Below are 23687 nucleotides of genomic sequence, written 5' to 3'. Positions count from 1 at the left end.
CGGTACGGTGGTGTGGCACGGTGGCACAGTGGTTAGCACTGCTGCCTCACAGTGCCAGCGACCCGGATTCAATTCCCGCCTCAGGCGACTGACTGTGTGGAGTTTGCACGTTCTCCCCATGTATGCATGGGTTTCCTCCGGGTGCTCCGGTTTCCTCCCACAGTCACAAAGATGTGTGGGTCAGGGGAATTGGCCATGCTAAATTGCCCATAGTGTTAGGTAAGGGGTAAATGTAGGGGTATGGTGGGTTGCGCTTCGGCGGGTCGGTATGGACTTGTTGGGCCGAAGGGCCTGTTTCCACACTGTAAGTAATCTAAAATCTAAAGAAGGCAAAATCGGATGTAATAGTGTTACAGTTAAATAAGAGTAATTACAGGGACATGAGAGAGGAACCAATGAAAATCGACTAGAATCAGAGCCTAGTGAGGAAGACAGCAAAGCAACAATGTCACAGTACAAAGGTTCATCCCAAAGAAGAGAGGGAAGGGGTTAGTCAGCCATGGCTGACAAAGGAAGTCAGGAAATGTATCAAAGAGAAAGAGAGAGCCTATAAAGTGGCCAAGAGCACTGGGAAATCAGAAGATTGGGAAGACTACAAAAACAAACAGAGGATAACAAAAAGAGAAATAAGGAAGGAGAGGATCAAAAATGAAGGTAGGCTAGCCAGTAATATTAGAAATGATAGTAAAAGTTTCTTTCAATACATTAGTAGCAAACGAGAGGCAAAAGTAGACATTGGGCCACTTTAAATTGATGCAGAAAGGCTAATGCTGGGAGATAAGCAAATAGTTGAAGAACTTAATAAGTACTTTGTATCAGTCTTCACAGTGGAAGACATGAATAATATTCCAACAATGAAGGAAAGTCAGAGGCAGAGTTAAATATGGTAGCCATTACAAAAGAAAAAGTGCTAGAAAAGCTAAAAGGTCTAAAAATTGATAAATCTCCTGGCCCCGATGAATACATCCTAGAGTTCTGAGGGAGGTGGCAAGGTAATAGCGGATGCATTTGTTGTGATCTTTCAAGTCACTGGAGTCAGGAAAAGTCCCAGATGATTGGAAAATCACTGTTGTAACCCCTTTGTTCAAGAAGGGATCAAGACAAAAGATGAAAAATTATAGGCCAAATAGCCGAACCTCGGTTGTTGGTAAAATTCTAGAATCCATCGTTAGGGATCAGATTTCTAAATTCTTGGAAGTGCAGGTTCAGATTAGAACAAGTCAGGGTGGATCTAGTAGGGGGGGGTGAGGTGGGGGGGCGGGGGGGAGTCATGCCTGACAGACCTGTTAGAACTTTTTGAAGAGGAAACAAGTAGATTTGACCAGGGAAACACAGTGGATGTTATCTATCTAGACTTTCAAAAGGCTATCGATAAGGTGCCTCATGGGAGGCTGTTGAGTAAGGTGAGGGCACATAGTTTTCAAGGTGAGCTACTTGTATGGATTGAGGATTGGCTGTCTGACAGAAGGCGGAGAGTTGGATAAAAGGTTCTTTTTCGGAATGGCAGCTGGTGACAAGTGGTGGCCGGCAGGATTCAGTGTTGGGGCCACAGCTGTTCACTTTATATATTAATGATCTGGATGAAGGGACTGGGGGCAGTCTAGCAAAGTTTGCTGATGCTACAAAGTTAGGCATACAGGCAGGTAGTACTGAGGAGGTGGGGAGGTTGTAGAAAGATTTAGACAGTTTGGGTGAGTGGTCCAGGAAATGGCTGATGAAATTCAACATGAACAAATGTGGGTCTTGCACTTAGGAGAAAGAAACAGGGATGGATTATTTTCTAAATGGAGAGAAAATTCATAAAGCCAAAGTACAAAGGGATCTGGAAGTGCTAGTCTAGGAGTTTGAGCCCGTGATTAAGAAAGAGAATGCAGTGTTGTCATTTATCTCCAGAAGGTTGGAATATAAAAGCAGCAATATGCTTCCAAGACTTTATAAAACTCTAGTTCTGTCCCATTTAAAATACTGTGCTCAATTTTGGGCCCCACACCACAGGAAGATTCACACGGATGAATCCTGGAATGGTAGGTCTAACATATGATGGACAGCTGAGGATCCTGGGACTGTAGTCATTAGAGTTTAGAAGGTTGAGGGGAGATCTAACAGAAACTTACAAGATAACGCTTGGCTTAGAAAGGGTGGACACGAGGAAGCTGTTTCCATTAAGCAAGAAGACTAGGACCCATGGGCACAGACTTAGAATTAGAGGGAGTCAATTTAGAACAGAAATGAGGAGACATTTCTTCAGCCAGAGAATGGTGGGCCTGTGGAATTCATTGCCACAGAGTGCAGTGAAGGTCAGGAGGTTAAATGTCTTCAAGGCAGAAATTGATAAATTCTCGATCTCATAAAGAATTAAGGGATACGAGGAGAGTGCGGGTAAGTGGAGTTGAAATGCCCATCAGCCATGATTAAATGGTGGAGTGGACTCAATGGGCCAAATGGCCTTACTTCCACTCCTACATCTTCTGGTCTTATGGTCTTAAACCCATCAAGGTGTTGGATCCAGACACTCTGGCATATATGTTGTATGATTGTGTTTGGGTAATGTACCAGGCTGTGTTTTGGTCACTATATATTTGATTTGATTTATTCTAGTCATGTGCACCAAAGCACAGCAAAAACCTATGCTTTTTGTGCAGTACAGGCAGGTCATGGCAAACAAAGACATACAGTTCATAGGGTGCTTAGACAGGGTGAAGCATATAGGTTATATGCACAGTAGATGCATAAAGCATAACCAACAGACCGTTCATTCGCCTGTCTAATAATGACCAAGAAGAAGCTGTTCCAGAACTTGTTGGTGCATGTGTTCAGCTGTTCTATTTCATTTCAATATATATATAGAAGGGTGTTTTGGAATTAATGGGACACTATATCAACTATTTGTTTGAAAAAAATCATTACATTTGTAACATAAGTAGATGCTTTGGTTTATTTTATTTTGTTTTCATTTCCTTATTTAATAAACTTCTGTTTAATTGTTGAAGCAAAATCTGCAGCATTGCATGCTTATATTTCAGCAAGAGGACACTAATGCTGGGAGAGTGAATAAGGTCATTGATATTCTTCCTACCTAACTGCATTCCACCAGAGGGATGAGAATGCATTAATCTGGGTAGCAACCTCAGAGCAGATTGTCACGGCCGGGTACTGGGGCCCCCTCTGCTAGTTTTCCAGAAAGAGGACTTTGCATTTATCACCACCCCACTCAGTAGGGCCTCCAGACCCCGGCCTGCAAAGTGCAGTGTCATACTTCCCTTGTTTCCTACATTCAGGGTGAATTTCAGGAATTGTGCAGGGCAGCTCCAGACTCATACTGCCCTCCTGTGTGCACAATGGCCTTTTAAAGGTGGCAGGAACACCAAGGATTCTGGTCAATTCCAGATACTCCATCAGTTGTTCTGGGTGTGTGTTAAAATAGGGCTAGAATTGGATGAGAGGAAAATGGGTGAGTACGTACGTAATGAGAAGAGTTTGGTAGGATACGGTGAGAGATCACATGAGGCTTCACGACACAAACCCCTCTGAAAAGCTCAATGAGACTATCACATCAGCAAATGATCATTAGATATAGGAACTGGAGTTGGCCATTCAACCTTGAGGCCTGCTCCATCATTCAGTAGGAATATGGCTAATCAGATATTCCCTATGTCCTCTTTCCTGCATTTCTTCACAACCTTTGATTCCTGTACTGGTCAAGAATTTATCTATTTCACCTTTAAAGATACACAAGCTCTGCCCAAAGAGCTCTCAGCGGTAGGTAGTTCCAAAGACTCACAAACCTCTGAGAGAATACATTTCTCCTCATCTCAGTCTTAAAATGGCTCCTCTTCATTTTGAAACCATGCCCTCTGCCAATAATCTATATGCAATATTGATTCTGTTTTGTTTTTATCCCAGGGTGACTCTGGAGGTCCATTAGCCTGTATGCAACCTGATGGAAAGTGGTTTCTTGCTGGAATCGTGAGCTTTGGTTTTCAATGTGCCAGACCTGGTTTCCCAGGAGTCTATGCCCGGGTAACAGCTCTGCGAGACTGGGTGCAGGAGCAGACTGGAGTATAAATGGTTCCAATGAGAAATGGTCCAATTTGTACTGTTCCTGGATTAATGAACATTCTCCATTTATGAATTATAAGTTGATTCCTATTCACTATTTATTATTGTGCAGTGATGCCCCACTGCTGCATTATCAGAAAACAATGTGATTTTACTTTTTAGACCTGTGTTTTCAAATTTGGATGGGACTTTACCGTGACTTAGAGGAATGGGGGAGCAGGAAAAGTCATGAAGAGTTGTATCAGGAGGGCTTCCCAACACAATCTACAGCCAGGGAAAACTCCCAGTGACAGGACCAGCTGGACCGTGTGCGGGATCAGCTGGACTGTGTGTGGCTAGCCAATTAAAATTCATACAGACACGATTAAAACACATTCCAGGAGGAGCAGCCACTCCAAATGCCCAAAGGAAGTCTGCAAAGGGTGAGTTTCATAAAGGCATCCTCCATGCAATGTCCCAGAGGATCATCAGAGCTGGAGGTTGGGGTGTTTTGGTCACATGCAACAAATATGTCCGCCCAGCTCAAATCAACCATCCGGCAGAGCACGCCTGTTAATCTCATCAGAATTTTAACTTAAACCTTACCTTTCCAAAGCCTCACAATCTCTGGAGTTGTCTCAACAATGCCCACTTTGCCAAGTGAGCTCAGAACGAGCCAGCAGGAATGAGAAGCTGCCTTTATGAATGACGCCTGGGGGAGCCAAACAGGAGACTGCCTCCTGGAAAGAGGCTGAGCCAAGCTCTCTGTTGGCTCGTGCTGGGCTCTGGATCCACGCCCAACCCATCCTGACAGCTGGGTGAGGATCCAAAATCCCATGGCAAAATCCTGCCTGTTACTTTTGAGTGATGTGAAAACGTGTCAGTGAGGCATTTATAACCCCAATAATCTTTTTCACAAGTAGACATTTTTGCTCATGGTCTTCAATTCCTGGGCTTTTTGTTTTTGTGGATACTAGTAAATTAGAGACTGAGGTTATGTTTAAAATGAGCTCTAAATCAATGAGTGATACTTGAGAGTGACATTTCTCAGCCCTCGTGATTAGTTTGTGTTCATCTTGTGCACTCCCCAACTCCTTCACCACAAAGTTCAGTGGTTGAACCTTCAGCTGCCTGGGGCAATAACTACAGAAGTCCCACCCCAAACGAAGGATGTTCAGAACATTTAAATGCAGCTCAACAGTTGTCATCCTCAACCTTTGCACAAGTGTATGTCATCATTATGGGTTAGAGTTTGTAATCTCCCACCAGTGTACGTGAATACAGAAAGGAGTGAGGGGCATGTTAAATCCAGCGTCTGACCTGTCCCTGCCTACCCCACCCACCTTGATTTTAACAGTGACAGAGATGGTACTGGGTACCCTGCTGTCTAACAGTGAGCCACCACAGGCCCTTCACTGGGGAACCAATACCAGCTCAATAGTTTCATCCTGCCACCATGGAGATTGAACCAGAAGCTTTTCCTGCATATAGGCTCATGGGGCACGGGAAGGAGGTCCATCCTTAATGTGCTCCCCAGGGCTCATCAAGCCAGCCCTCCTAAGGAGACAACATGCCACTCACCCCGCCCGCATCCCTCTGACTTCCTGTCACTTCATTATGTCCTTTCAAACACTGGTTTAGAAAGCTTTGATCTGTTCCCACCTTCCAACCTTAACAGTTAATTTGTTGCACGATGCCTGTTCTTCTGCCAAGATCACACGCCTCAGAGAACTAAACATGCCAATGTCTAATCCAATTCATTCTGCTACAAGTGGCTGATGAGCTGACCTTCCTTCCCTCCTCCTGTTGCACTGCCTGCACCTTTTAAGTATACAGGTCGTTCTGCTATAACGCGTGTTTCATTCATGCGAGAAAGCTGTAACGCGATTGACAAATTCGAGACACTGTTTCTAAAGCACAAACTTTTAAAACATGTGTTGGCTGTAACATGATTGCATCGCCAATGCTTTAAGCGCTGTTCCTAAAGTGCAATTTCTCTGTAATGTAGGGTTGCACAAGAACGTAACCATTGTGTTATAGGAGAACTACCTGTCAAGCAAAATTGAACAAAAACAGATATTGCTGGAAAAACTCATCATGTCTGGTAGCATATGTGTAAAGAAAGCAGAGTTATCTTTTCAAGTCCAGTGACTCTTCATCAGAATCACTTTGAATCTCAGGGAAAGTTGCACAGTACTCTTGTAGTTATTTTATCACTGCTCTCAATGGTATGTAAAAATGCAAGAAAAATAATATTATCTATGAATAAAAAGATACGGTGGCAATATGCAAAATCAATTAATCATTTCTGTCTTTCATGATGGTGTTAATAAGTTGAATTAACTTCATTGTAAAGAACAAACAGATTTTCAGGAATAAACTGAATAAAAAACAAATGTGAAAATAAGCAAAACCGCAGTTTAGGCGGTAGTGTGGGGAAACAAATTAAACAGGAGTGTCAGAGGTTCTGTTCACTCTGAGAGCTGGCTCTGAGAGAGCTGGATCAGTGTCAAGGACTTTCCATCTGTGTCAGGGACTGACTCTGACCGGGCGGGCGTGCCACAACACAATAAATAGGTCCAGGCAGGGGGCCGTGGAGGGGGTCATTAGGGCCCTCTGCCTGCCCCTCTTCCGCAGTTACGTTAGAGCCCTGGTGTCTCTTGAAAAGGAGCATGTGGTATCCACCAACACCCTGGAGTTGTTCAGGGAGAGGTGGGCGCCGCAGGGAGTGGAGTGCATTATTTCCCCCTCCAACTCTATTTTGATTTAATCCCTGCCCTCCCCTTCACTGTTTGATCACACAGCATTGCCCTTTGATGTGAAGGGCACTGCTTGTCACTGGCCACTCGGGTGTTTCTTTTCTTCCTGGTGGTGGAAATTGAATAAAGATTTGTGCATCTTGTGTCTTTCACTGTGTCTCACACCTGCAAGCACGCAACATGGGTGCTGAAAAAAAATAGGAATGTCGGAGGTTCTGCCCACTCTGAGAGCTGGTTCTGAGGTAGCTGGCTTAAAAAAACTAAATAAACAGGAGGAGAAAAAAAAGGAAAAAAAACACAAAAGTGCCATATTATCTGCTATGTATCAAGTATTGTCACTTGAAAAACAATCATATAGTTATGGAGGATAATATAGTACTGTTGCTATTCTTCCAATTTTACAGAGAGTAGAATATTCCCCTTCTGATGTGGTATGGACAATAGTGAGAAAGTTGAGAAAATTCTGAGAGAAAGAAAAATATCAGGATCTCGATGTTGAGAAAGTGTTTCGTAACTATCCCCTCAAACTCTTTGTACTGACTTCAGAATCTCACCACTGAGTGAAGATGAGCTCATTTCCATGCATTGTATAGAGTTAAAAAGCATAGAAACAGGCCCTTCGTTCTACTGTGTCTAGGTCAACCAAAAGATACCATCCCATGTATCTGCTCAGCTGCATCTTGCAGCTCTGTGAAAGTGAGTACTGCAGATGCTGGAGATCAGAGTCGAGAGTGTGGAGCTGGAAAAGCACAGCAGGTCAGGCAGCATCCGAGGAGCAGGAGAGTCAACATTTCGGTCAAAAGCCCTTCATCAGGGTGGTTTTCCAGCACCACACTCTTGTCTCTTGCAACTGACCTTGTTTTCTTAGCAATGACTTTGTGCTTACTTTGAGGCTGTCAATTGATTCACATTGTTTTCTTATCACACATTCACTGACGTCAGCACTGCATTAGAGGCTGTCTACCTCTGTGTGGGCCCCACTGTTTCTTATCACACAGGATCTTTAGTGCTCAGTTACAGGCTGACAACCTCTGTTACTTCACATCACAGAGCACAGAAATGACTCTTATTTGCATTGTTTTTTTTAGCATAGTGAGAAATGCAGATGGCTTTTTATGGAGAGGAGCACTGAACAGTGAAGTGGGTAGATGTATTGGCGGTGCATGGCACACTGTTAAGCCAATGTCACATGCAGAAAGTGTCAGCAGCTTATGTGACAAACTCATTACATATGCTTTAATTAAATGGCTCTGTCTTAAAGTGAAAAGGGATACATGCTCAGTGGGATGAAAGAGGACTGTAGTTAATCAGGGGAAACTGTCACAGTCTGTCCAAGGGTTTATCTGATTTCAGTCCAGAGGGCTTAGCCACATAGTCAGGCATTTGGTCCTTCTAACGCCTAGAGTCCTGGCACTTGACTCAGACGTGGTCCTACTGGATGTAGTGGTGCTGGAAGAGCACAGCAGTTCAGGCAGCATCCGAGGAGCAGTAAAATCGTCGTTTCGGGCAAAAGCCCTTCATCAGGAATCAAGGCAGAGAGCCTGAAGGGTGGAGAGATAAGCTAGAGAAGGGGGGGGGGGAGAAAGTAGCATAGAGTACAATAGGTGAGTGGGGGAGGGGATGAAGGTGATAGGTCGGGGGGGTGAGGGTGGAGTGGATAGGTTGAAAAGAAGATAGGCAGGTAGGACAAGTCATGGGGACAGTGCTGAGCTGGAAGTTTGGAACTAGGGTGAGGTGGGGGAAGGGGAAATGAGGAAACTGTTGAAGTCCACATTGATGCCCTGTGGTTGAAATGTTCTGAGGCAGAAGATGAGGCATTCTTCCTCCAGGCGTCTGGTGGTGGGGGAGCGGCGGTGAAGGAGGCCCAAGACCTCTCTGTCCTCGGCAGAGTGGGAGGGGGAGTTGAAATGTTGGGCCACAAGGCGGTGTGGTTGATTGGTGCGGGTGTCCCGGAGATGTTCCCTAAAGCGCTCTGCTAGGAGGTGTCCAATCTCCCCGATTTGGAGGAGACCCCATCGGGAGCAACAGATACAATAAATGATATTAGTGGAAGGAGCCTTCATCCCCTCCCCCACTCACATATTGTACTCTATGCTACTTTCTCCCCACCCCGCACCCTCCTCTAGCTTATCTCTCCACGCTTCAGGCTCTCTGCCTTTATTCCCGATGAAGGGCTTTTGCCCGAAACGTCGATTTTACTGCTCCTCGGATGCTGCCTGAACTGCTGTGCTCTTCCAGCACCACTGATACAAAATCTGGTTTCCAGCATCTGCAGTCATTGTTTTTACCCCATGGTCTTACTGGTCAAGTGCATCAGCTAGATTGCTAGAGAGACATTAGTCTGGAAAGGCGAACCAGGTTCTGTCAAGGCTGTCCTGAAAGTTGAGTCCAGTGGGTTCACAGTCAGTCCTGGGGGATTGGGGAAAGACAGCTGTTGGCTGATTGGGGAGTAGTCCATAGATTCCTGGCAAAGGTGAGCAATTTAAGACTGGAGATGGGTGTCAGCGCCTCTGGGTCAGTGAGGGAATAATCATTGTGATAAGGAACAGGTTTCAATAAAAGGGTAGAACATAAAGAGGACAGAAGGGTAGCTCTGGATTCTGCATGCGAGGTGTAGAGCCATCAAGATCATGGGAATTCGCAAGGTCATGGACTCTGGGGATAAGGTGGGCACTTTATTAATTATAATACGAAACGGCTCAATGGAAATGGAGAGGAGGAAAGGTCACAGAGGCCGCAGGGACAACAATACAAGGTGAAACAGGAAGAATGGGGGGAGTTTATTGCATAAAAGGTGAAGCCTGCAAGGCACTTACATTGAAGCAGAGCTGGAACCTTGCCATATCAAAACAACTACTGCAAACTATTCAGGATGGTCCACACTGCATGCAAAGTAGGCAGAATAAGTTACTGCTTATTACTTCATGGGGAGTGAGGGGGGGGGGGGGGGGGATAAGAGTGAAAAACGTTTGGAGTTCGAGGCCTTGCTATGGGCAATTGCAGTAATCGTGCTTTACTGATTCAGTAATGCCACCTCTTTGGCTTCAATTTGCAGTTCGTTGTCCAGGCATTCATTGTCCAAGAATGTACATTACAAAATCTGGCATCGGGTAATCAGGAGAATGAGATCGTACACATTAATGCCCTCCTTATCTGACTAATGCATCAAACATTACCATATGATGTGATTTTCGGACTTTCGGCCTCGGACATTTAACCTCTGGAGTGGGGACTCCAGCAGCCCAGTGTGGAGTGAGTGGTTGGGATGGGAGGGGAGAGGCAGCGGCCCAGTGCCGAGTGAGGGGGTTGGGGGAGAGCAGCGACCCAGTGGGGGGGTGGTTGGGGAGGGAGAGGCAGCAGCCCAGTGGGGAGTGAGTGGTTGGTATGGGGGGGGGGGGGTAGAGGGAGCGGTCCAATGGGGAGTGAGTGGCTGCGGGAGGAGAGGCAGCGATCCAGTGGGGAGTGTGGTGGAATGACTGGTCAGACCACATAGAGGTGCCCTGCGCTGATCTGCTGCGGAGAGTCCTTTTGTCTTTTTTAACTTTGCTTCTTGTTTATCTGACCTGTTATTGCATTGTGTACAGCTATAATGTGATGTCTTTCCTTCTTTTCTCTATTCTGTAACTAAGATGGCACCGTATGTTGGTGACACTGTTACACTGTAACTAATCTCATAACTGAAGAAGTTGCACCGAGGTATCTTTGTACCTAAGAAGGCGCTATAAGTGAAGAACTATAAACTTTTTATCGTACTCATTTGAATGTTATAATAAAGTTAATTCAATTCAATTCAATGGCATCAACTCGACATCAACTTTAAAAATTGCAATTAATGATACTTTTACAAAAGTATAGCATAATTGTAAATAATGTGTCACCTCTGCGCCCTCAGTAAATTTTTTCTTCCTTTACTTCCCCATGTCTAAGTACAATTGCTCAGCTAGGGGAGGAGAAGCCTGCTCTGTTATAGAGTCATAGAGATGTACAGCTCGTAAACAGACCCTTCGGTCCAACTCATCCAAATATCCCACCCCAATCTAGTCTCACCTGCCAGCACAGGGTCCATATCCCTCCAAACCCTTCCGAGTCATATACCCATCCACATGCCTTTTAAATGTTGCAATTGTACCAGTCTCCACCACATCCTCTGGCAGCCCATGCCACACACGTACCACCTCTATAAGGTCACCACTCAGCTTCTGATGCTCCAGAAAAAACAGCCCTAGCCTATTCAACCACTCCCTCCAGCTCAAATCCTCCAACCTTGGCAACATCCTTGTATATCTTTTCTGAACCCTTTCAAGTTTCACAACATCTTTCCAATAGGAAGGAGACCAGAATTGCATGCAATATTCCAATGTCCTTTACAGCCTCAATACGACTCCACTTTCAAGGAGCTATGAACCTGCACTCCAAGATCTCTTTGTTCAGCAACACTCCATAGGTCCTTACCATTAAGTGTATAAGTCCTGCTAAGATTTGCTTTCCCAAAATGCAGCACCTTGCATTTATCTAAATTAAACTCCATCTGCCACTCCTCAACCTATTGGCCCATCTCATAGAGTCATAGTGTCATAGAGATGTACAGCACGGAAACAGACCCTTCAGTCCACCTTATCCATGCCGACCAGATATCCTAAGCTAATCTAGTTCCATTTTCCAGCACTTGGCCCATATCTCTCTAAACCCTTCCTATTCATATACCCATCCAAGTGCCTTTTAAATGTTGCAATTGTACCAGCCTCCACCACATCCTCTAGTTCATTCCATACATGCATCATCCTCTGCGTGAAAAAGTTGCCCTTTAGGTCCCTTTTATATTTTTCCCTCTCTCACCCTAAACCTATATCCTCTAGTTCTGGACTATCCCACCCCAGGGAAAAGAACTTGGCTATATATCCTATCCATGCCCCTCATGATTTTATAAACCTCTATAAGGTCACCCGTCAGCCTCTGATGCTGCAGGGAAAACAGTCCCAGCCTGTTCAGCCTCTCCCCATAGCTCAAACCCTCCAACCCTGGCAACATCCTTGTAAATCTTTTCTGAACCCTTTCAAGTTTCACAACAGCTTTCGATAGGAAGGACATCAGAATTGCACACAATATTCCAAAAGTGCCCTAACCAATGTCCTATACAGCCGCAACATGACCTCCCAACTCCTAGACTCAATGCTCTTACCAGTAAAGGAAAGCATACCAAACGGGTATAAGTCCTGCTCTGATTTGCTTTTCTTTGTATCTTGATTGAACAATGATAAATTAGGTGAGGTCATCTTTATTTCATTAATGCTCCTTTGAGGAATCTGTTATAATCATAGAATCCCTAGTAGGGAAACAGGCCACTTGGCCCAGCAAGTTCACACTGACCCTCCCAGACCCATTCCTCTACCACTCTAAATTTCCCGTGACTAATGCACCTAAGCTACACATTCCCAAATACTATGGGAAATTTAGCTTGGCCAGTTCACCTAACCTGCACATCTTTGTGACTATGGGAGGAAACTGGAGCACCCAGAGGAAACCCACGCAGACGTGGGGACAATGTGCAAACCCCACAGACAGTTGCCGAAGCTGGGATTGAACCCGGGTCTCTGGCGCTGTGAGGCAGCAGTGCTAACCGCTGTGCCACTGTGCTGTCTTGATTTGCTAAATGTGGATTGAGCATTAATTCTGTTGTGACAGAAAAGCTTGTCAAGACTCATCGACATGAACATCTTGAAGAATAAATTTCCTCCTGAAGCCTATAATTACCTTGCATTTTTCAACATCAAATGGATCAAAGCAGTACATGAATTTTACAATTCCTGAAGAAGGGCTTATGCCCGAAACGTCGAATCTCCTGTTCCTTGGATGCTGCCTGACCTGCTGCGCTTTTCCAGCAACACATTTTCAGCTCTGATCTCCAGCATCTGCAGTCCTCACTTTCTCCATGAATTTTACAAAGCTTATATCAAGGTCTAAAGTAGTATGAAACTAAAGGAACTGCCATCATAGAGGATGGGAATCATGTCACGGCAATCAAATTTCCAAGAAGCGTGTTGTTTTTAGGGACTCAACAGATCAGAAAAACCTAGCCAATTAACACTATCATCCATCCTGTGCTCTGAAGCGGGACAATGTCCAATTCCCTTGGATTTTTATTCTAAGGCTTAAAACAGACAAAGCTTGCTGCTTTTGTTTTCCTGCATGCCAGGAGAATAATAGGTAGATAAACAGGGGGCCAGAAGGACACAGCAAGCCAGGCAGCACCAGAGGTGGAAAAGTCAACGCTCCACGTGCAACCCTCCCTGCAGGGCTGAGGGTGGGTGTGCAAGGGGAGCTGAGGACAAGTGGGTTAGGAGTGAGTTTAGTGGAAATGGGTGGACAGAAAGGCTGAGTGACAAGGCAGCAACAGAGCCACTCCCTGCCAGCCGACGGGAGGAACGAACCCGGCCAGCAGACGGAAGGGAGGACCAGCCCCAGGAATGAAAGGGAGCTGGGAATGGGAAGGGAGGCTATTTGAAACTGTAGAACCCAATTTGGAGGAACAACACCTGGTCTTCTGCTTGGGCAGCCTACAGCCCGGAGCTCTCAGTATTGAGTTCTCCAATTTCAAACAACCTTCCCTTCAGTCCCCCGACTCTCCCTCCAGCGCTCCCCCCACCCCCACTCCCCTGACCGACTCCCCGCTCCAACCACCAAGTGGACTCCCCCCCTCCCACCGACCAACCAGGCTGCACCCTCCAACTGTGTTCACCTATCACTACTCCACCACCCAAAACACTCCCTCATCCTCCACCCCTCCTCCCTCCCGCCATCTGCAGCTCCCCCCACCAATACTCAGTCCCCAAGAAGTACCACACCCAAAACGTCAACCTCCCCGCCCCATGACGCTGCCCGGGCTGCCGTGCTCCTCCAGCCCCCTGCCCATCCACTTTGCGTTCCAATATCTGCAGTTTTTTGTCTCTGCAGGAGAACAATTACGGATTTTTACTAGCTCAATTCCACAAATGGCAATCAGGTGATGCCAGTCCTACTTGACAGTGGGGGTGGGGGTGGGGGAGGGGGGTGCCACTAGTTACTGTGCAAATTTAAGTCAGATGCTTCATTGGCTTAGTCTGGTAACCCCATGCAGTTGGCTCTACATCACAAATTAGCTGTTCAGCCAACTTAGCGTCCCTACAAGATGTCAACCTTGTGTTGTCCAACAGTGGCTCAAACATTCTCTATCTTGACAGAATACAATAAATTCTCATCAGAATTGGTCTCCTTTTTGCTTTGTTCTTCCATGAGATGTGGACCTTGTTGGTAAAGCCCATCCATAAATACCCGTTATCTCAGTGACTTGCTCGGCCATTTCAGAGGCCAGTTAAGAGTCATCTACACTGCTGTGGGTCTGAAGCCACCCACAAACCAGACCAATCTCCATTCTTAAAGATCCATAAAGATAGCCAATCTCCATTCCTAAATGATGTTAGTGAACCAGGTGTTTTTATGAGAAGCAACAATGGTTTCATGACACCGATTCTGAGATTAGTTTTATACTTCAGAATTATTAATTAAATTTGATTCAATCAGCTTCCATGTGGGACATTGAACCCACGGAGCATGAGTCTGGGCCTGTGGATTACCAGTCCCCTGACATGACTATTTTGCTACAGCAAGAAAGTTCCACAGCTATGGTCACTTGGGTAGAACAGGTTAAGAAATATTCTGATAAGAAGAATCTTAGCATCATTTCTCAATCTGAATAAGAATGACAAAAGTTATTTTACTTTTTTAAAAAAAATGCACTTTCTTTCAAGTGATTATCACAGATCATCACAGAAGCCAGTTAGAAATATGAACTGAAGTTAACAGTACGACAGAAATGAAACATCAGCGAAAATCATTAGTGGACAAATTAGGGACAGAAAAACTGATTCATACAAGAGTTGAGTGAGAAATTAGGCTGACATTCCAGTACAACGCTGCAGGAGTGCTGCATTGTTGCAGCTTTCCCAGGTGGATATAAAAGATTCCACTGAATCATGTGGCAAAACACAGCAGTTTAAATATGTACCCATTAAGCAGTGCTGATCAAGATCCCATTGTAACCTGAGTTACCCTTCTTCGCTGTCCACTACACCTCCAATTTTGGTGTAATCTGCAAACTTACTAACTACCCCTCCTACGTTCATATCCAAATCATTTGTATAAATAAATGACAAAAAGTAGTATACCCAGCACCAATCCTTATGGCACTCCACTGGTCACAAGCCTCCAGTCTGAAAAAATCCCTCCACTATTACCCTTTATCTTCTACCTTTGAGCCAGTTCTGTATCTAATTGGCTAGTTCCCTTTGTATTCCATGAGATCTAACCTTGTTAATCAGTCTCGCATGGGGAACCTTGTTGAATGCCTGATTGAAGTCATATAGATCACGTCCACTGCTCTACCCTCATCAATCCTCTTTGTTACTACTTCAAAAAACTCAATCAAGTTTGTGCGACATGATTTCCCATGCACAAAGCCATGTTGACTTTCCCAATCAGTCCGTGTCTTTCCAAATACATGTACATCCTGTCCCTCAGGATTCCCTATAACAACAGGCTCACTGGTCTATAGTTGCCTGGCTTGTCCTTACCAACTTTCTTAAATAGTGGCACCATGTTAGCCAACTTTCAATCTTCTAGCACCTCATCTGTGACTACCAAAGATACAAATATCTCAGCAAGAGGCCCAGCACTTCCCGAGCTTCCCACAGACTTCTCGGGTACACCTGATCAGGTCCTGGGGATTTATCCAGTTTTATGCACTTCCAGACACCCAGCATTTCCTCCTCTGTAATATGGACATTTTTCAAGATGTCACAATCTATTTCCCTACATTCTATATCTTCCATGTCCTCCTCCACAGTAAATACTGATGCAAAATACTTGTTTAGCATCTCCCCCATCCCCTGCAGGTTCACACAAAGGCTGCCTTGCTGATCTTTGAGGGGTCCAATTCTCTCCCTAGTTACCCTTTTGTCCTTAATGTATTTGTAAAAACCCTTTAGATTCTCTTTAACTTTATTTGCCAAAGCTATCTCACGTCCCCTTTTTTGTCCCCCTGATTTCCCTCTTAAGTATACTCCTACTACCTTTAGACTCTTCTAAGGGTTCACTCGATCTCTCCTGTCTATGCCTGACAAATGCTTCTTCCTTTTTCTTAACCACAACTTTAATTTCTCTAGTCATCCTGCATTCCCTACACCTACCAGCCTTTCCTTTCACCCAGACAGGAAGGTACTGTATCTTGACTCTAGTTATCTCATTTTCCAGCTGTCCCTTTACCTGTGAACATCTGCCCCCAATCAGCTTTGGAGAGCTCTTGCCTGATACTGTCAAAATCAGCCTTCCTCCAATTTAGAACTTCAACTTTTAGATCCTATCTATCCTTTTCCATCACTATTTTAAAACTAATAGAATTATGGTTGCTGGTCCCAAAGTGCTCCCCCACAGACACTGAGTCAGCTGCCTTGCCTTATTTCCCAAGAGTAGGTCAACTTTTCCTCTCTCTCTAGTAGGTACATCCACATACTGAATCAGAAAAGTTTCTTGTACACACTTAATTCCTCTCCATCTAAACCCTTAACACCATGGCAGTCCCAGTCTATGTTTGGAAAGTTAAAATCCCCTCGCATAACCACCCTATTATTCTTACAGATAGCTGAGATCTCCTTACAAATTTGATTCTCAACTTCCCATTGACTATCAGGGGGTCTATAGTACAATCCCAATAAGGTGATCATCCCTTTCTTATTTCTCAGTTCAATCCAAATAATTTCCCTGGATGTATTTCCAGGAATATCCTCCCTCAGTACAGCTGTAATGCTATCCCTTATCAAAAACGCCACTCCCCCTCCTCTCTTGTCTCCCTTTCTGTCTTTCCTGTAGCATTTGTATCCTGGAACACTAAGCTGCTAGTCCTGTCCATCCCTGAGCCATGTTTCTGTAATTGCTATGATACCCCAGTGCCATGTTCCTAGCCATGCCCTGAGTTCATCTGCTTTCCCTGTTAGGCCTCTTGCATTTAAGTAAATGCAATTTATTTTTTTGTTGGCCAGGAAACCTCTTGGTGGTCATTCCTGGGCATATGGGTCTCGAGAACCCAGGTTTGAAGACAATGTCCTGTCCAGATACAGGCTTGCCCTCCTCAGTTTGAACTTCTGCAGGAAGTAAACATTAGACATATTGGATTTGACCAGGGTATCACGGGGAAATGTTCTCAGCAGTGGAAGGGAAGGGACAGTGTGTTTTGTATTGGCATTCTGCTGCAGATGGCAGAAACGGCAGAGGATACTTTGGGTGTGGAAACTAGTGGGGTGGAAAGTGATGACAAAGGGAAGCCTATCATTCTGGGTGGATCGGAAAGGAGGGAAGGACAGATTTGTAGGAAATGGGTTAGACACAGCGGAGAGCCTTTTCAACTGTGGTGTAGAGGAGTCCTCAAATGAGGAAAAGGAAAACACGTTGCAGGCACCCCTATGGAATAAGATGTAATCAAGAGCGGAGATGGTGAAACTGGGAGAATGAATTGGAGTGCTGACATGAAGCACAAGGTAAGGAAGTGTAGTTGAATAACAGTAGGAGTCAGTGGTTAAGTAATGGATATTGGTGGACAGACTATTCCCAGAAATGGAAACAATAAAGTAAAGGAAGGGGAGGGAAGAGTCAAATATGAACTGTCCATATTGATTCATATTTGAAAAAGGTAGTGTTACCCCAATTTTTTTTATGTTTAGAGCTAATCTCTCGATTAGTGAAATGCTGCATTTGCCGGGACTACGCACAGAACTGGCAGACCCCATGTTTGAAGCTCCGGGTTCAGGTCCCACTTGCTCCAGACGTGTGTAAGAATATCTCTGAACAGCTTGATTAGAAAATAAGATACACTGGTATGAGCAAACTTCACATCACACAAAAGCTAATTAATGTGTGGAATGAGTATCCAGATCAAACTAGTGCAACCAAAATCCTTGAAATCAAGCAAGGGAATATGTTGATTGGGGGAATGCAGGTCAAGATTGCTCAAGGTGAATTAACTAAAGATGAGCCAAGATTTTAACTCACCTGTGATTACTTTGTGATCTAATCTGAGTGTGTAGCATTCAGTTCTTTCTACGTGGTTGTTATTTCACAACAGTAGTTTCAGCAGGTTTTTCCTGTATTGTATGTTTTGCACTGAGATACAGGAATTCATGCTCCGTTAATTCTGTTTTTCAAAACCACTAATAATAGAGATCTGTCCAGAAACTACGCAGTGTGAGATGCCACTATTGAGTGACAATGTGACATTTAGGTGTGGTTTTCAAACATAGAATCTGATAGCCGGCATGAATCGGTAATAGTCAGAATTATTTTTCTTCTTCCTCTGCTCCTACACAGGTCTGCAACCCAATCATTTCTATTTCACTTCTTGAAGAAAACTTACATTTGTGTAGCACCCTTTGTACTTTTCCTTAATAAAGGATACAGCAGGGTAAACCAATCTGGGTCTGAGATTGTGGAAATTAAGCCCAAGGCCTTGTTTACTCAGTGTTCCTTTGCCAATGGTGATGAACTACACCTTTCGAAGATAGCGGTCATTAACACAGGAAAGGGACTGTCAGCTGAAAATACCGACCCTGTATTCAGTGAGCGACACCCACCACCATAAAAATACCAACAGGACTTCCCCTTCCCATCAGACCAATAAAGACGCTCCCTTCGGCACTACAATGTTATGGTGCATCATGACACCATTGCACATATACACAGGATTGGAAGCAGGCACGGTCCAATCTCCTAACGTGGTTTCATTAGAAATTGGGGGAGTGATGATGATGCCTGGCCCCTTCACTAGGGGTGCCAACCTGAGTGAAGAAGGTTTTTTGGGAGGGGTCTGCGTTGTTTTTTGTTTTTACTGATTGATGAAGATCTTCACATCAGGGTAATGCAAATACAAAAATAAATTCAGCAAGATCTTCAATTATGCTAATACCGACAAAAATGATTCCTCGACAGAGATGGGTCACTGTGGGTTTTGCTGTTTTTTTTTATCTGCATCACCCTGATGCATTCATTTCTATTAATGTCATAGGTACTACAAAAATACATGAGTTATGATTGCCATTATTATTAGACAGCCACTCTGTGCAGGGTCAGTTCACCAGTGGCATCTTCCAAGTACTTGTTATAACCTTTGATATTCACCATCTTTCTGTATTATTTGAATGAGTATATATATCATTATATATTCTGACACTAGGAACACCTTCCTCTCTTTCACCCCAATGTTCTCTGGCTTTGCAACTCACCAACAGCTCAGTGTTTGTCAAACTTTGGGCACGCATGCTATTGCCTGAGTAATCCCCACACCCACTGCCGCTCCCTACGCTCCAGCATCCTTCCTTAAAACGGTCCCTCTCCTTTCATAAGAACCAAATTAAAATCTATCACTTTGACTTAGCTTTCAGTCACATTGCCCTTCTTTGCCTCAGTGCTAGAGTCTCTGTCTGTTTATGTTCCTGTGAAGCTTCTTAGGTTACTTTTGTAAAGGGCAGTCATTGAAACCAGTCCATGGTGACTTTAACCCCAATCTAAGCCAGTCCTCCCAGCCTGCGCTTAGCCCATATCCCTCCAAATCTTTTTATTCATATATTTACCTAAAAGTCTTTTAAATATTGTAACTCTACCCACACCCAAAGCTTCACCTGGAAGTTCATTCCACACATGAACCACTCTGTGGGGGGAAAAGAGTTGTTCCTCATATCTTTTTAAAATCTTTCTCCTTTCACTTTAAAAATATACCCCTGGTCTTGAAATCCACCAGCCGAGGGAAAAAGACACCTGCCATTCACCTTACCTATGCCCCTAATGATTCTATAAACCTCTATAAAGTTCACCTCTCAACCTTCTTTGCTCCCGTGAAAAAAGTCCCAGCCTATCCAGCCTCTCCTTATAACTCAAACCCTCCATTCCCAGCACAACATGCTGGTAAATCTTTTCTGAACTCTCTCTAACTTAATATCCTTCCTACAACAAAATGACCAGAATTGAACAGTGTGCTCCAGAAGAGGCCTCACCAGCATCCTGTAGAACCTCAACATGACTTCCCAACACCTATACTGTACTCAAAAAGTCTGAGCAATGAATGCAAACTGACCAAACATCATCTTAACCATCCTATCTGCATGCGACTCAAATTTCAAAGAATTACATACCTAAGTTCCTGCGTTTTGTTGTTCTGCAACACTACTCAAGGCCCTACTTTTGACTGTATAAGCCCTGCCCTTATTTTTATACCAAAATGCAATACCTCGCATTTATCCAAATTAAACTCCATGTGCCACTTGTCAGCCCATTGACCCAATTGATCAATATACCCTTATAATCTTTGATAACCTTCTTCACTGTCCACTATACCATCAATTTTGGTTAAAGATCACAACAACAGGTGATAGTCCAACAGGTTTAATTGGAAGCACATTAGCTTTTGGAAGGCCGCTCCTTCCAACCTGTTGGACTATAATCTGGTGTTGTGCGATTTTTAACTTTGTACACTCCAGTCCAACACTGGCATCACCAAATCATCAATTTTGGTGTCATCTGCAAACTTACTAATCACGCCTTCTATGTTCTCACCTAAATCATTTATATAAATGACAAACAAAAGTGAACCCAACACCAATCCATGTCAAACACCATTTACAACAGGCCTCAGTCCAAAAAACAATCTTCTACCACCATCGTCTATTCCCTGCCATTAAACCAATTTTGCTTTCAATTTGCAAGCTTATCATGAATCCCATGTGATCTAATTTGACTAATTAGTTCACCATGTGCAACTTGTATGAGGTTTTACTTAAGTTCAAGTAAACAACATTTACTTTGTCCTCAATCTTCTTGTTTACTTTCTCAAAAAACTCAGTTTTGTGAGACACGATTTCCCTTGCACCATACCGTGCTGACTATCCCTAATGCACATCCCTTGTCTCTCCAAATGCATATGAATCTTATCTTTCAGAATCGCCTCCTACCACTGAAGTCAGGCTCTCAGGTCTATAGTTCTTAGACTTTTCCTTGCATCCCTTCTTAAAGGCACAACATTAGTGGCTTTCCAATCATCCGGCATGTCACCATCTTCACTCACTGAATACAGGATCGATATTTTCAGCTGTCCCTTTCCCAGTTGAATGACAACTACCTTGGTAAGGTACACTTCACTGCCATTGGCAAAGGAACAAGGAGTGAATGAGGTGTTGGACTTCATTTCTACCAAACTCTCCTGGATTTACTCCAACCCGAGTTGGTTTACCTTACACAACCCTTTAGCAACCAAAAGTACAACTTTACATTTATCTAACCTCTCTCATGTACCCAGGACATCGGAAACAAAAGATGCCGTGCTATAGGCAAGTCTGGCTACCAATTTACAGAACTTTGATTAGATTAGATTACTTACAGTGTGGAAACAGGCCCTTCGGCCCAACAAGTCCACACCGACCCGCCGAAGCGCAACTCACCCATACCCCTACATTTACCCCTTACCTAACACTACGGGCAATTTAGCATAGCCAATTCACCTGACCCATAATTAAGTCAGGTTTCCCCTCCTCCCAAGTGTTGCTCTATTCTAATACTCTACTAGATTACTCTGAGCCAGTACACTGTGGTTCAAAAGTATTGGTCAGTGATTCACTATTGTTTGCAGACAGCTTGCCTGTTGTGTTATCAGGTCAAATGTTTCATCATAACTAACACTTGTATAAAGATGATGTACAAATGTCAATTACAATGAAAAAAGATTGATCAGACAATGCAACAGGAATGCTGCCTGCATACACAGAACAGAGTTGCTGAGCGTGCAGAGCTGAAATAAATTCCATCTAATGTCAATAAGCATCATTGAATAGTTGACAGCATTACACTACAAAAGTATCCAAGAGAATATGCCAATTGTTATCGCCCAGTTGATGGAATGGCAGCACAAGGTGTACAGATTGTGAAGCCTGGCAGATCAGTTTGCCTTAATGGGGACTTTAAACAAAAGGTAAATGGTTTCTTGCAGCTGGATAAATACTCAATCCCTCACAGAGGACTTGTACACAAAACTAGTGGTGGGCTCTCCTTCACAAAGGAGCCATGCATACATGCAATCATGGTTAGATAAGGATTCCCAGAAGCATGCTACAACTAATCATTAGGGTTTATACCATTATGTGAGACTGCCATTTGTTTTAGTGGATAATGGAGAAGATTTTACAAGGTCTACCCAGGTCACCATTTATCTGGATGACTTGCTAATAACAGGGAAGTCCAATAAGGAGCACTAAGAGAACTTTTCCAAGGTAGGGCTACAGAAGCAACAAGGCCAGGTTACACCCTTTGGAAGATAAAGTGAGGACAATCAAAGGTGCACTGATTCCTACATCTGTACCATAACTGAGGTCTTTACTTGGACTGGTAAATTATTATGGAAAGTTGAAATGTAACCTGGCCTCCATCCTGGCTCCCTTACATCTGTTACTGAAATAGGGTCAGCCTTGGAAAGGGTCTCATCGCCAAGATGTAAGGAAGTGAAACAGAATCAGAAATGCCCCAGGTGAGGCTATTAGAAAAAGGACAAGCCTACTACACTGGACTTCGGGAGGGATGCTGTGGTTGTAATGAGGTCAGCCAAGTTAAACTCATTGAGTCCCCTGTTTGGGGCTGTTAACCTGATCCAGTCAGGGAGCTTTGGCTGACAGATTTAAACAGGAATGTCAGAGGTTCTGTTCACTCGGAGGAAGCCAGAAGTGTCAAGAACTATAGACATGTAAATAAAGGGTAATTTGGTGACAGGCTATTAGCTTCTGTGGAGTTATGTCACCATTCACCTGTTTAAACAAATGTTAAAAAAAATCCCTTGGCATGTTTGCAAGAGGCAGCAGAGAGTTATCCTTGGTGCCCCTGGAGAATATTTATTCCCCAGTCAATATTCCAAACAGGTGATCAGATTGTTAAATTGTTGATTGTAAGTGCTTGTAATTTGGCTGCCATAAGACATTGGTGTAGAAGTAAGCCATTCAGCCCGAGTCCACTCCACCATTTAAACATGGCCATTGGGCATTTCACCTCCACTTACCCATCGTCTCCCCATAGCCCTTAATTCCTTGCAAGATCAACAATTTATCAATCTCCACCTTGAAGACATTTAACATCCCAGCCTCCAGTACGCTCCGTGGCAATGAATTCCACAGGCCCACCACTCTCTGGCTGAAGAAATGTCTCCTCAATTCCATTCTAAGTTGACCCCCTCGAATTCTAAGGCTGTGCCCATGGGTCCTCGTATCCCCGCCTAACGGAAACACCTTCTCAGTGTTGACCCTTTCTAAGCCATGCATTTTCTTGTAAGCTTCTATTAGATCTCCCCTCAACCTTCTAAACTCTAATGAACATAATACAATCCTCAGCCATTCATCGTGTTAGGCCTACCGTTCCAGGGATCATCCATGTGAATCTCTGCTGGACATGCTCCAGTGCCAGTACATCCTTCCTGAGATGTGCGGCCCAAAATTGGACAAAATATTGCAAATGAGACTTAACTAGAGCTTTCTAAAGTCTAAGAAGTACATCACTGCTTTTATATTCCAACCCTCTTGAGATAAATGACATTACATTATCTTTCTTAATCATGGACTCAACCCTCAAGTTAACCTGGAGTAGCACTTCCAGATCCCTTTTTACTGTGGCTTTATGAATTTTCTTACCATTTAGAAAATTGTCGATACCTGCATTCTTTTTTCTAAAGTGCAAGACCCCGCATTTGCTCACGTTGAATTTCATCAGCCATTTCCTGGACCAGTCACCTAAACTGTCTAAATCTTTGTGCAGCCTCCCTACCTATTCAGTACTACCTGCCTG

General features: G+C 44.0%; 1 protein-coding gene across 3 annotated transcripts in view; it reads left to right on the top strand.

The window, feature by feature from the left end:
- The window catches only part of LOC132825248 (transmembrane protease serine 9-like), a 38988-nt gene extending 32652 nt beyond the window's left edge, over window positions 1–6336 (top strand). For all 3 annotated transcript variants that reach the window (XM_060840356.1, XM_060840365.1, XM_060840347.1), the window contains one exon: window positions 3904–6336. In XM_060840356.1, the coding sequence (XP_060696339.1) occupies window positions 3904–4065 (162 nt within the window). In that variant the 3' untranslated portion in view covers window positions 4066–6336. The remainder of the gene's footprint in view (window positions 1–3903) is intronic.
- Window positions 6337–23687: the final 17351 nt, after the last annotated feature.

The sequence above is a fragment of the Hemiscyllium ocellatum genome, chromosome 2 (assembly GCF_020745735.1).
Source record: "Hemiscyllium ocellatum isolate sHemOce1 chromosome 2, sHemOce1.pat.X.cur, whole genome shotgun sequence".
Taxonomy (NCBI): domain Eukaryota; kingdom Metazoa; phylum Chordata; class Chondrichthyes; order Orectolobiformes; family Hemiscylliidae; genus Hemiscyllium; species Hemiscyllium ocellatum.
Note: the sequence above shows the minus strand (reverse complement) of the source record. Positions and strands in the feature narration are given on the sequence as shown.